This window comes from Engystomops pustulosus, unplaced genomic scaffold (genome assembly GCF_040894005.1).
Source record: "Engystomops pustulosus unplaced genomic scaffold, aEngPut4.maternal MAT_SCAFFOLD_176, whole genome shotgun sequence".
NCBI lineage: Eukaryota > Metazoa > Chordata > Amphibia > Anura > Leptodactylidae > Engystomops > Engystomops pustulosus.
Window position 1 is genome coordinate 160,826 of NW_027285056.1, and position 10,848 is coordinate 171,673.

Below are 10,848 nucleotides of genomic sequence, written 5' to 3' on the forward strand. Positions count from 1 at the left end.
TTACCGATTTGCGCCGTTTTTTCCTGAATTGCCCCGGGTTTTTGGCGATCGGATTGTGTCACAAACCACGGGCCGTCGGAAAACCCGACGGATTCGGAAAAAGCGCGGAATTTAAAAAAGAATTTGTGTCGCTTGACATGCACTTACATGCACCGAAGAGAAGAAGGTGAACTCCGGCGGACCTCAGCGCAGCAGCGACACCTAGTGGACATCGGGTGCACGGACCTTAGTGAATCCAGGCAAAGCCCGAATCCTCGTCGGAGAACGCACCGGGTAAGTAAATGTGCCCCAAAGTGATGACCCTGTAGGTGTGTGAGTAGGGCAGGACATAAGTTCTTATACACCGTGCGGGCCCATACTGCACCTTCTGGGCCCCCATATATTCTCCAATGTGTGTAGGAAGCCTCCACTGCATATTACTGTTAATATGACTATGTAGTGAGGTCTGTGGTGGGATCCGATTCCTATGAGATTACCCCCACACTCCTGCTTCGATGTGTCTATGTCCTGACCGCCGGACAAGCACCTTGGCTCATTGTCGTTATCCTTCTTTGTTCCCCTCGACCTCCTCCATGTGAGCTGTGAGTGAATAAGAAAGCCATGGTGTAAATTTCATGTGTTTGGTGAGACGTTTTCTCGTGTCCGTGTTGTGTCATTGTGAAATAGGCCTCATGTGACTCCTCTGAGGAAGTGCAAGGTCTGGATCAGCACCTATCTGCTGAGCGGGCATTTCCAGGCTCTTCGGCACAGGAGCCTTGTGATATTGTGAACCGTGTTTACAGGAAGCCGTGTCACATTGTGCGCCCCCCACAATTGAGCAATATCAAGACCAGGATCAGCGATCTGGTCGAACTTCCTCGATTCTTGCTTGTTTTATGATCTGCCCAACCCAAGAGTGATTTGTTCTACATTATTATATACCACACTGAAGACTAGTCACAGAACCGAAGATTTATTCATCGCCAGGGACCTCACAAGGGTTGGTAGCCTCTCTGATTCCTTCGACGGGCAACAAGGTACGCAATGACAACGATTAATATCAACACCACGAGGATGACCCCAACCACAATGGGGACGGTCATATTGGGCGATCCACTGGAGCACTTCATCTCTGGGGAGATACAAAGAGGGTTTATAGTGTAGACGTGTTTATACTGTAGGCTGTAACGCAAATATAAATAAGGGTCCGATTTTATCAGGGCTGTGTAGTCGGAATTTGTGAAATTGAAGAGCCGGAGCTGGAAATTTGGCATAACTTCTCCACAGCACTGGTTTTTGTATGGATTGAAGTCCCCTCAAGTGGTTAGGGAGACCACATATCTATAGGGCCCGTATACCTAATAGCTTACCTTTTCCGTAGTTTCCTCCTTCTAGTTTGAAGGCCTGAGCCTTGACGTTCATCATTGAGAAGCTCACGTTTGGGGTCACTTCAATATCTACTTTTTCACAAGTAAAGGCTCGTCCTAGTGGAGTGACCATGCCTTTGACAACTGCACCAGCAAACATCCAATAATCTGTGGAAATGTAAGAAGATCCCAGAAAATAGACAATGCATCCCAGGAGATACCCCTGACCATGGGCACAGTTATTAAGAGGGTGTATTATTAGGATCAGCAGATGTTACCTTTGAGATTCAGAGTGATATTAACCTCTCGTAGGAAGAAGGTCTTGTCTTTCGTGTCCTGTAAAGGTTAAAAACAGTTTTGTCTGCAGCATATCCATCCATTGTCCACAGTTCCCCGGCTTTGGTCTTTGTGGTGACTTATGGTAGTGACTTATTCATCCTCTTCTCTTTGCATTACTCCTCTCTTGTACCCAGTTGATGGCCCATCTACCACACCATGACTGGTCCCCTCCATACCTGTCTGAAAGTTATGTGAAGCTGTCCTAGTGGAAAGGCGAGGTTCAGCCAGGCCTCCTGTGCAGAGCAGTTTCCAGATGCTCGAGTGCGGGGTTCAGATGGGATCACAATCTGGAAACATGAAGTATAGTATAAGTAGAGAAGCTTAGTTCAGCTGAGCATGCATGTACTGAATAAGGGGTACTAGGAATCCAAGATATTTGGCAACCTTAAAACTATCACCAATAAGTTTGTTGGTGCAGGGTCACCTACCTCTTGCTTCGTTTTAGAAATGAGTGATATATTGAATGATGCCATTATTCTCAAGCAGATTCCTCCTGTGCCATTGACGACGTACTCTGTAGGAGGCGCTGTGGTTGGGGTGTACGTTGTGGTAAGATGTGATGTTGTGTGGTTGGTGTGAGTAGTTGGGTGAGGTGTTGTGTGGTTGGTGTGAGTAGTTGGGTGAGGTGTTGTGTGGTTGGTGTGAGGTGTTGTGTGGTTGGTGTGAGTAGTTGGGTGAGGTGTTGTGTGGTTGGTGTGAGTAGTTGGGTGAGGTGTTGTGTGGTTGGTGTGAGTAGTCGGGTGAGGTGTTGTGTGGTTGGTGTGAGTAGTTGGGTGAGGTGTTGTGTGGTTGGTGTGAGTAGTCGGGTGAGGTGTTGTGTGGTTGGTGTGAGTAGTTGGGTGAGGTGTTGTGTGGTTGGTGTGAGTAGTTGTGTGTTTGGTGTGAGTAGTTTGGTGAGGTGTTGTTATGTTGTTGGTTGGTGTAGTGGTGTGAGGAGTAGATATGTAATTAGTATGAGTAGTGGGACGTGGTGTTGCTGTGTGTAGTGTGTGGTGTGTAGTTGTTTTGCACCAGACACATGGTGGGGTTGTGTTCCTTTGGGTGGGTGCAGGTGCCCAGTCAGTGTGGCAGGCTGTAATACAAGCACAGGAGTCATGGTTAGTGCTTCTGTCCTGAAGGCACAACAACATTATCACCCGCTACACTCCCATAGGGGCTCTACAGCGCTCCCATCCGGGCTCTACAGCGCTCCCATCCGGGCTTTACAGTGCTCCCATCCGGGCTCTACAACGCTCCCATCCGGGCTCTACAGCGCTCCCATCCGGGCTCTACAGCGCTCCCATCCGGGCTTTACAGTGCTCCCATCCGGGCTTTACAGTGCTCCCATCCGGGCTTTACAGTGCTCCCATCCGGGCTCTACAACGCTCCCATCCGGGCTCTACAACGCTCCCATCCGGGCTCTACAACGCTCCCATAGGGGATCTACAGCGCTCCCATCCGGGCTCTACAATGCTCCCATAGGGGATCTACAGCGCTCCCATCCGGGCTCTACAACGCTTCAATCCGGGCTTTACAACGCTCCCATAGGGGCTCTACAGCGCTCCCATCCGGGCTCTACAACGCTTCAATCCGGGCTTTACAACGCTCCCATAGGGGCTCTACAGCGCTCCCATCCGGGCTCTACAACGCTTCAATCCGGGCTTTACAACGCTCCCATAGGGGCTCTACAGCGCTCCCATCCGGGCTCTACAACGCTTCAATCCGGGCTTTACAACGCTCCCATCCGGGCTCTACAGCGCTCCCATCCGGGCTCTACAGCGCTCCCATCCGGGCTCTACAGCGCTCCCATCCGGGCTCTACAGCTCTCCCATCTGGGCTCTACAGCGCTCCCATCCGGGCTCTACAACGCTCCCATCCGGGCTCTACAGCGCTCCCATCCGGGCTCTACAACGCTCCCATCCGGGCTTTACAGCGCTCCCATCCGGGCTCTACAGCGCTCCCATCCGGGCTCTACAACGCTCCCATCCGGGCTCTACAACGCTCCCATCCGGGCTCTACAACGCTCCCATCCGGGCTTTACAGCGCTCCCATCCGGGCTTTACAACGCTCCCATCCGGGCTCTACAACGCTCCCATCCGGGCTCTACAGCTCTCCCATCCGGGCTCTACAGCTCTCCCATCCGGGCTCTACAGCTCTCCCATCCGGGCTCTACAGCTCTCCCATCCGGGCTCTACAGCTCTCCCATCCGGGCTCTACAACGCTCCCATCCGGGCTCTACAACGCTCCCATCCGGGCTTTACAGCGCTCCCATCCGGGCTTTACAGCGCTCCCATCCGGGCTCTACAACGCTCCCATCCGGGCTCTACAACGCTCCCATCCGGGCTCTACAACGCTCCCATCCGGGCTTTACAGCGCTCCCATCCGGGCTTTACAACGCTCCCATCCGGGCTCTACAACGCTCCCATCCGGGCTTTACAGCGCTCCCATCCGGGCTCTACAGCTCTCCCATCCGGGCTCTACAGCTCTCCCATCCGGGCTTTACAGCTCTCCCATCCGGGCTCTACAGCTCTCCCATCCGGGCTTTACAGCGCTCCCATCCGGGCTTTACAGCGCTCCCATCCGGGCTCTACAACGCTCCCATCCGGGCTTTACAGCGCTCCCATCCGGGCTTTACAGCGCTCCCATCCGGGCTTTACAGCGCTCCCATCCGGGCTCTACAACGCTCCCATCCGGGCTCTACAGCGCTCCCATCCGGGCTCTACAGCTCTCCCATCCGGGCTCTACAGCTCTCCCATCCGGGCTCTACAGCTCTCCCATCCGGGCTCTACAACGCTCCCATCCGGGCTCTACAACGCTCCCATCCGGGCTTTACAGCGCTGTCATGGAGCAGTCAAAGCGTATGGCTCCTTCTCCAAGAAAGATCCTTCCTTTCTCTATTGAGCAATGATTAGAGGCAGAGCCGGCAGAGGGTCCCGGACCACCCCATAAGTGACCGTCATGGCTACAATCAGATGGATCCTTAGGTCCTTTATAGTTGTAATTATCACTTCAGATATAATAATATATCATGTAAGAAGAGGGGGATGAGTGACAGACCCGACATCATCCCACCCAAATCTGATGAGTAACTTACAGTATACCAGGTAAGTAGTCAGTCCAGGAGGATACAATAAAGACTCCTCCGTCCCATACAAGGGTCCGGACCATATGCTGGAGAATATCCTCTACACATCGCGGAGGCACCACAGCACCCGGGGTAATAGAAGGTGCCCCAAGGGACATTATTAGCCTATGGACCCTGTATAGTGCGCTGTATGTGCTGCCCCTGTACCCTGTATAGTGCTGCCCATATACCCTGTACCCTGTATATTGCTGCCCCTATATCCTGTACCCTGTATAGTGCTGCCCCTATATACTGTACCCTGTATAGTGCTACCCCTGTACCCCATATAGTACTGCCCCTATACCCTGTACCATGTATAGTGCTGCTCCCTGTACACCGTATAGTGCTGCCCCTATATCCTGTACCCCGTATAGTGCTGCCCCTATATCCTGTACCCCGTATAGTGCTGCCCCTATATCCTGTACCCTGTATAGTGCTACCCCTGTACCCCATATAGTACTGCCCCTATACCCTGTACCCTGTATAGTGCTGCCCCTATACCCTGTACCCTGTGTAGTGCCGCCCCCTGTACCCTGTATAGTGCTGCTCCCTGTACACTGTATAGTGCTGCCCCTATATCCTGTACCCTGTATAGTGCTGCCCCTATATCCTGTACCCGTATAGTGCTGCCCCTATATCCTGTACCCTGTATAGTGCTACCCCTGTACCCCATATAGTACTGCCCCTATACCCTGTACCCTGTATAGTGCTGCTCCCTGTACACCGTATAGTGCTGCCCCTATATCCTGTACCCCGTCTAGTGCTGCCCCTATATCCTGTACCCTGTGTAGTGCCGCCCCCTGTACCCTGTATAGTGCTGCTCCCTGTACACCGTATAGTGCTGCCCCTATATCCTGTACCCCGTATAGTGCTGCCCCTATATCCTGTACCCCGTATAGTGCTGCCCCTATATCCTGTACCCTGTATAGTGCTACCCCTGTACCCCATATAGTACTGCCCCTATACCCTGTACCCTGTATAGTGCTGCTCCCTGTACACCGTATAGTGCTGCCCCTATATCCTGTACCCCGTATAGTGCTGCCCCTATACCCTGTACCCTGTGTAGTGCCGCCCCCTGTACCCTGTATAGTGCTGCTCCCTGTACACCGTATAGTGCTGCCCCTATATCCTGTACCCCGTATAGTGCTGCCCCTATATCCTGTACCCCGTATAGTGCTGCCCCTATATCCTGTACCCTGTATAGTGCTACCCCTGTACCCCATATAGTACTGCCCCTATACCCTGTATAGTGCTGCTCCCTGTACACCGTATAGTGCTGCCCCTATATCCTGTACCCCGTATAGTGCTGCCCCTATATCCTGTACCCTGTATAGTGCTACCCCTGTACCCCATATAGTACTGCCCCTGTACCCTGTATAGTGCTGCTCCCTGTACACCGTATAGTGCTGCCCCTATATCCTGTACCCCGTATAGTGCTGCCCCTATACCCTGTACCCTGTGTAGTGCCGCCCCCTGTACCCTGTATAGTGCTGCTCCCTGTACACCGTATAGTGCTGCCCCTATATCCTGTACCCCGTATAGTGCTGCCCCTATATCCTGTACCCTGTATAGTGCTGCCCGTATACCCTGTACCCTATATAGTGCTGCCCCCTGTATTGTTCTGCCCTATGTATAGCGCCGCTTCGGGGTCATTATACCTTGTAGGTAGAGGCAGAGGATGATGACTTTGCGGGGGTCTCCCATTTGTGCAGTCTTAGTGTCCCGGGGTCTCGCTGCTGGCAGTCCCTTCTCTGCTCCTGTGACTTGTGATCTCTCGCTCCACAAGTGCTTTATCTTTTTACATACAACATTCAGTTCCCTTTTTCATTGTCAGTAAAAGGAAGTGAGAGGAGGAAGAGACTGTGATTGATGAGATGAGACCTACCAGGACTGGCTCTACACTGCCCCACCCCATTGTGACAACCAGCAGTATTACATCACTGATACCCACAGTGCCCCATACCAGGGACTTCTCCGCCCGTCCCTTCTCCGCCAGTCCCATCTCCGCCAGTCTCTCCTCCGCCCGTCCATTCTCCGCCGGTCCCTCCTCCGCCGGTCTCTTCTCCACCCGTCCCTTCTCCGCCGGTCCCTCCTCCGCCGGTCTCTTCTCCACCCGTCCCTTCTCCGCCGGTCCCATCTCCGCCAGTCTCTTCTCCACCCGTCCCTTCTCCGTCCGTCCCTTCTCCACCAGTCCCTTCTCTGTATGTCTCTTCTCCGCCTGTCCCTTCTCTGCCCGTCCCTTCTCTGCCCGTCCCTTCTCTGCCCGTCCCTCCTCCGCTCGTCCCATCTCCGCCAGTCCCTCCTCCGCCCGTCTCTTCTCCGCTCGTCCCATCTCCGCCAGTCCCTCCTCCACCAGTCTCTTCTCCGCTCGTCCCTTCTCTGCCCGTTCCTTCTCCGTACGTCTCTTCTCCGCCCGTCCCTTCTCTGCCCGTCCCTTCTCCGCCCGTCTCTTCTCCGCCCGTCCCTTCTCCGTATGTCTCTTCTCCGCCTGTCCCTTCTCTGCCCGTCCCTTCTCTGCCCGTCCCTCCTCCGCCCGTCCCTTCTCCGTATGTCTCTTCTCCGCCTGTCCCTTCTCTGCCCGTCCCTCCTCCGCCCGTCCCTCCTCCGCTCGTCCCATCTCCGCCAGTCCCTCCTCCACCAGTCTCTTCTCCGTATGTCTCTTCTCCGCCTGTCCCTTCTCTGCCCGTCCCTTCTCTGCCCGTCCCTCCTCCGCCCGTCCCTTCTCCGCTCGTCCCATCTCCGCCCGTCCCTTCTCCGTACGTCTCTTCTCCGCCCGTCCCATCTCCGCCAGTCCCTCCTCCACCAGTCTCTTCTCCGCTCGTCCCTTCTCTGCCCGTCCCTTCTCCGTACGTCTCTTCTCCGCCCGTCCCATCTCCGCCAGTCCCTCCTCCACCAGTCTCTTCTCCGCTCGTCCCTTCTCTGCCCGTCCCTTCTCCGTACGTCTCTTCTCCGCCCGTCCCTTCTCCGCCCGTCCCTTCTCTGCCCGTCCCTTCTCTGCCCGTCTCTTCTCCGCCCGTCCCTTCACTGCCCGTCCCTTCTCCGCCCGTCTCTTCTCCGCCCGTCCCTTCTCTGCCCGTCCCTTCTCCGCCCGTCCCTTCTCCGCCCGTCTCTTCTCCGCCCGTCCCTTCTCCGCCCGTCCCTTCTCCGCCAGTCTCTTCTCCGCCAGTCTCTTCTCCGCCAGTCTCTTCTCTGACAGTCTCTTCTCCGCCCGTCTCTTCTCCGCCCGTCCCTTCTCCGCCCGTCCCTTCTCCGCCCGTCCCTTCTCCGCCAGTCTCTTCTCTGACAGTCTCTTCTCTGACAGTCCCTCCTCCGTCCCCCCTCTATTCTACCAGTCCTTGGTTTGGGGGATCTGGTACTCAATACGCAACCTCATCCTGTTACATAACATTCTCTGTCGTGAGCTGTTGTCTCTGTTGTCACCTCACATTATGCAGTGCTGTTATACTTGGTGCCAGCTCCACCTTGTGCACAGTTTGAAAACTGCAGCTGTAATTGTTTAATGACTACAGAGAGATGAGTAACGTCATCTAATAGGTGGTCAGTGTGTACCTGGGACAAAAGATACAGGGGGTCATTTACTAAGGGCCCGATTCGCGTTTTCCCTACGTGTTACCCAAATATTTCCGATTTGTGCCGATTTTCCCTGAATTGCCCCGGGATTTTGGTGCACGCGATCGAATTGTGGCGCATCGGTGCTGGCATGCACACGACGGAAATTGGGGGGCGTGGCCGAACGAAAACCCGACGGATTCTTAAAAACCGCCGCATTTTTTTTTTTAAAAAAGTGTTGCATACCTTCACTTGGTCCGGCTTGGTGAAGATCAGTGCATTCCGGGGAACTTCAACGCAGCAGCGCCGCCTGGTGGACGTCGGAGGAACTACCTTAGTGAATGCCGGCCCGAATCCACCACAGAGAACGCGCCGCTGGTTCGCGAATGGACCGGGTAAGTAAATCTGCCCCACAGTGTGATAATACTCTCTCCTGAAAATAACCTGAACTACCCCGGATACATCATTTAAGACACCCCCTGCCCAGATATATATAAACCAGAGCTCTCCTCCTTCCTGTGCAGTCTGTACTATGTGCAGTGTCCTCCCTCCTGTGCAGTGTCCTCCCTCCTGTGCAGTCTGTACTATGTGCAGTGTCCTCCTCCTGTGCAGTCTGTACTATGTGCAGTGTCCTCCCTCCTGTGCAGTCTGTACTATGTGCAGTGTCCTCCCTCCTCCTGTGCAGTCTGTACTCTGTGCAGTGTCCTCCCTCCTGTGCAGTCTGTGTTATGTGCATTCTCCTCCCTCCTGTGCAGTCTGTATTATGTGCATTCTCCTCCCTCCTGTGCAGTCTGTACTATGTGCAGTGTCCTCCCTCCTGTGCAGTCTGTACTATGTGCAGTGTCCTCCCTCCTGTGCAGTCTGTACTATGTGCAGTGTCCTCCCTCCTGTGCAGTCTGTACTATGTGCAGTGTCCTCCCTCCTGTGCAGTCTGTACTATGTGCAGTGTCCTCCCTCCTCCTGTGCAGTCTGTACTATGTGCAGTGTCCTCCCTCCTGTGCAGTCTGTACTATGTGCAGTGTCCTCCCTCCTGTGCAGTCTGTACTATGTGCAGTGTCCTCCCTCCTCCTGTGCAGTCTGTGTTATGTGCATTCTCCTCCCTCCTCTGCAGTCTGCATTATGTGCATTCTCCTCCCTCCTGTGCAGTCTGTATTATGTGCATTCTCCTCCCTCCTGTGCAGTCTGTACTATGTGCAGTGTCCTCCCTCCTCCTGTGCAGTCTGTACTATGTGCAATGTCCTCCCTCCTGTGCATTCTGTACTATGTGCAGTGTCCTCCCTCCTGTGCAGTCTGTATTATGTGCAGTCTCCTCCCTCCGGTGCAGTCTGTACTATCTGCAGTGTCCTTCCTCCTGTGCAGTCTGTACTATGTGCAGTGTCCTCCCTCTTGTGCAGTCTGTACAATGTGCAGTGTCTTTCCTCCTGTGCAGTCTGTACAATGTGCAGTGTCTTTCATCCTGTGCAGTCTGTACTATGTGCAGTGTCCTCCCTCCTGTACAGTATGTACTATGTGCAGTGTCCTCTCCTGTGCAGTCTGTACTATCTGCAGTGTCCTCCCTCCTGTGCAGTCTGTACTATGTGCAGTGTCCTCTCCTGTGCAGTCTGTACTATCTGCAGTGTCCTCCCTCCTGTGCAGTCTGTACTATGTGCAGTGTCCTCTCCTGTGCAGTCTGTACTATGTGCACCATCATCCCTCCTGTGCAGTCTGTACTATGTGCAGTATACTTCCTCCTGTGCAGTCTGTACTATGTGCAGTGTCCTCCCTCCTGTGCAGTCTGTACTATGTGCAGTGTCCTCCCTCCTGTGCAGTCTGTACTATGTGCAGTGTCCTCCCTCCTGTGCAGTCTGTACTATGTGCAGTGTCCTCCCTCCTCCTGTGCAGTCTGTGTTATGTGCATTCTCCTCCCTCCTCTGCAGTCTGTATTATGTGCATTCTCCTCCCTCCTGTGCAGTCTGTATTATGTGCATTCTCCTCCCTCCTGTGCAGTCTGTATTATGTGCATTCTCCTCCCTCCTGTGCAGTCTGTACTATGTGCAGTGTCCTCCCTCCTGTGCAGTCTGTACTATGTGCAGTGTCCTCCCTCCTCCTGTGCAGTCTGTACTATGTGCAATGTCCTCCCTCCTGTACAGTCTGTACTATGTGCAGCGTCCTCCCTCCTCCTGTGCAGTCTGTACTATGTGCAGTGTCCTCCCTCCTGTGCAGTCTGTACTATGTGCAGTCTCCTCCTTCCTGTGCAGTCTGTACTATGTGCAGTGTCCTCCCTCCTGTGCAGTCTGTACTATGTGCAGCGTCCTCCCTCCTCCTGTGCAGTGTTCTCCCTCCTGTGCAGTCTGTACTATGTGCAGTGTCCTCCCTCCTGTGCAGTCTGTACTATGTGCAGTGCCCTCCCTCCTGTGCAGTCTGTACTATGTGCAGTAGCCCCCCTCCTGTGCAGTCTGTACTATGTGCAGTGTCCTCCTCCTGTGTAGTCTGTACTATGTGCAGTGTCCTCCTCCTGTGTAGTCTGTACTA

General features: G+C 54.1%; 1 protein-coding gene across 2 annotated transcripts; it reads right to left on the minus strand.

The window, feature by feature from the left end:
• Nucleotides 1-936: 936 nt before the first annotated feature.
• On the minus strand, nt 937-6,597 carry LOC140108734 (lysosome-associated membrane glycoprotein 1-like). Of its 2 annotated transcripts, XM_072131927.1 has the most exons (7): nt 6,447-6,597; nt 2,332-2,757; nt 2,114-2,277; nt 1,862-1,972; nt 1,625-1,682; nt 1,350-1,514; nt 937-1,111 (listed from the first exon to the last, which is right to left on the minus strand). In XM_072131927.1, exons 1-7 carry the CDS (start codon nt 6,490-6,492, stop codon nt 972-974), a joined length of 1,110 nt encoding a protein of 369 aa, XP_071988028.1. In that variant the 5' UTR covers nt 6,493-6,597; the 3' UTR covers nt 937-971. The 2 variants fall into 2 exon arrangements, with proteins under 2 accessions (XP_071988028.1, XP_071988027.1); XM_072131926.1 differs by having other exon boundaries at nt 2,114-2,757.
• Nucleotides 6,598-10,848: the final 4,251 nt, after the last annotated feature.